Source organism: Asparagus officinalis, chromosome 2 (assembly GCF_001876935.1).
Source record: "Asparagus officinalis chromosome 2, Aspof.V1, whole genome shotgun sequence".
In the NCBI taxonomy this organism is placed as follows: domain Eukaryota; kingdom Viridiplantae; phylum Streptophyta; class Magnoliopsida; order Asparagales; family Asparagaceae; genus Asparagus; species Asparagus officinalis.
Window position 1 is genome coordinate 1,709,559 of NC_033795.1, and position 1,949 is coordinate 1,711,507.

General features: G+C 37.0%; 1 protein-coding gene across 1 annotated transcript in view; it reads right to left on the reverse strand.

Moving 5' to 3' along the window:
- LOC109829856 (mitochondrial import inner membrane translocase subunit Tim9) overlaps positions 218 to 1,949 on the reverse strand; it is a 3,417-nt gene continuing 1,685 nt past the window's right edge. The window contains exon 2 of the mRNA XM_020396920.1: positions 218 to 681. Coding sequence (XP_020252509.1) covers positions 495 to 681 — 187 coding nt within the window. The 3' untranslated portion in view covers positions 218 to 494. The remainder of the gene's footprint in view (positions 682 to 1,949) is intronic.

Genomic DNA, 1,949 nt, shown 5'->3' on the forward strand with positions numbered 1-1,949 from the left:
TAGCTGGCCAACACAAAATGAATCGTACGAGAAAATGCATACACGTATTTACTTTACCAAATGCGTCTATACGAGGAAGAGCTCGAGCTCTAATAATGTCAACAGTCGATTTATAACTCAAACCAATGATATAGACCAATGTCAAATGATTTTTTGTGAACTCTACTTTGACACGATGTCATACGGTAAAAAACAGAGAACAACAAACGATCGCAAATGAAAATCAAGCAGCCAGGAATGTTTAATGCTTTTTTCATGCAGACCAAATGTAAGAACTATAGAAATTGGCATCACAACCCTACCCGATTCATCGAAATTATAAAAAGCGCATAAAACAGCTCGGATAAAAATAACAAAATTCAATCATCCTGACCCTTCTGGCTAAGGAGTCTATCACTGAGCAAATAAACAACAACGCTCTTACAAACAAACGCAAGGATTCACGGTCCATCAGGTAGCCAATGATAGCATTCTGTTGAAACATCAACAAAAAATTAGTCCTGAGTAGCAGCACCCTGGTTGAGTTCTGCAAATCGCATGCCGACCCTCATCGAATGCTTCAAGAATTTCTCTGCACATCGGCGGACGCATGTTTCTTCCTGCTTGTCGAGCGACTTGCGCTTGAAGGAGTCTACACAGTCGGTGAAGCATCTTTCCACCAACGAATTGTACATCCTCAAACTGCGAGATAAATGTAACACGTATCAGTGATTAACACCTCTTACAATTATATTGATAACCGTAGATGATCTTTAATTTGTGCATCAATGTGCGCCTGGTGTGGTTATATTACAGGATTGCATTACACAAATCCCGCTACAAAAAGACCGTTACGTTATGGAAGAGAACATATCTCCAATTTCCTTGCATGATTTTCCACGCACCAGAAATAAAAAAAGAGGAGAAAAGAAAAAAGATGTCGATATTGAACATAGATTTGTGGATGAAAATTGTGGATAAGCTGAGTTACATAGGAAACTGTGGCACTCTCATTTGCATATCAGCTCCTTCTCTCACCCTCAGGCCTAAATCACAAACTAGAAATCACTATTAGAGGCGTGTATTAAAATGGCAAAACTAGGGAATTGATTGCTGAAAAAGTGTATACATCTAGAATTATTTTATCAAGATGGTGCCTTTCATTGTTTGTCAATCCACGCTATTGCATCATAAACTCAATGCTAACATGTGTGCAACTATCTGAGCTCTTTAAATCTCATGAAAATAATCGACCATCTACCCAGAATATAACTTTTAAAGATAGCAGAAATTTTATCAGATTGTCTTCCTTAAATTCTTTTTTACATGAATAACTGGTTTAGATTCAATACTAGCTGAAAAGGAATATGTTTACTTTAACTTAATTCGTGATTTTGATGGCCTTCATATGGTGCTTCACGGTTCCGTTAGCAACAAGCAACAACAATAATAACAAACAGTGCTTTCACCCCAACTGCAAAGAAGTAACAAATCAGTTCTCTCTATCCAACTCTCACAGACCCACTTTAGTTCAATATATTTTTTTCTTTTTCTTTTTTTAACACCTTCAGGTTGCATTCAATTTGGTCAATTACTTACCTTGTTTGCATCTTCAACTATTATCCCATAACTCCTGTAATTAGTGGATCAATATCGTTATAATGCCAACTGCCAAGCCACCTTAGATTGGTTCATAGAAACATGGGGCATGTTTTGGTTAGGGAGAATCGGCAATGTTTGAAAAAGTTTTTCTAAAACTCACTTTGAAACTTTTTGAAGGGTAAACGCTTCAAAACTCAAAGAGTGAAGCTATATGTCCCTTGAAGCTTACAGCTCATAGGTTAAAGCATAAATGAAGCGTCCACTTCGCGATTCACAAAGCGCTTCTCTAAGATAAGAGGATATAAAAGGATTTTTGACTACCATTAAAATGTCCCTATTTATGTTCAATATGACCATGTGAGTGTGTG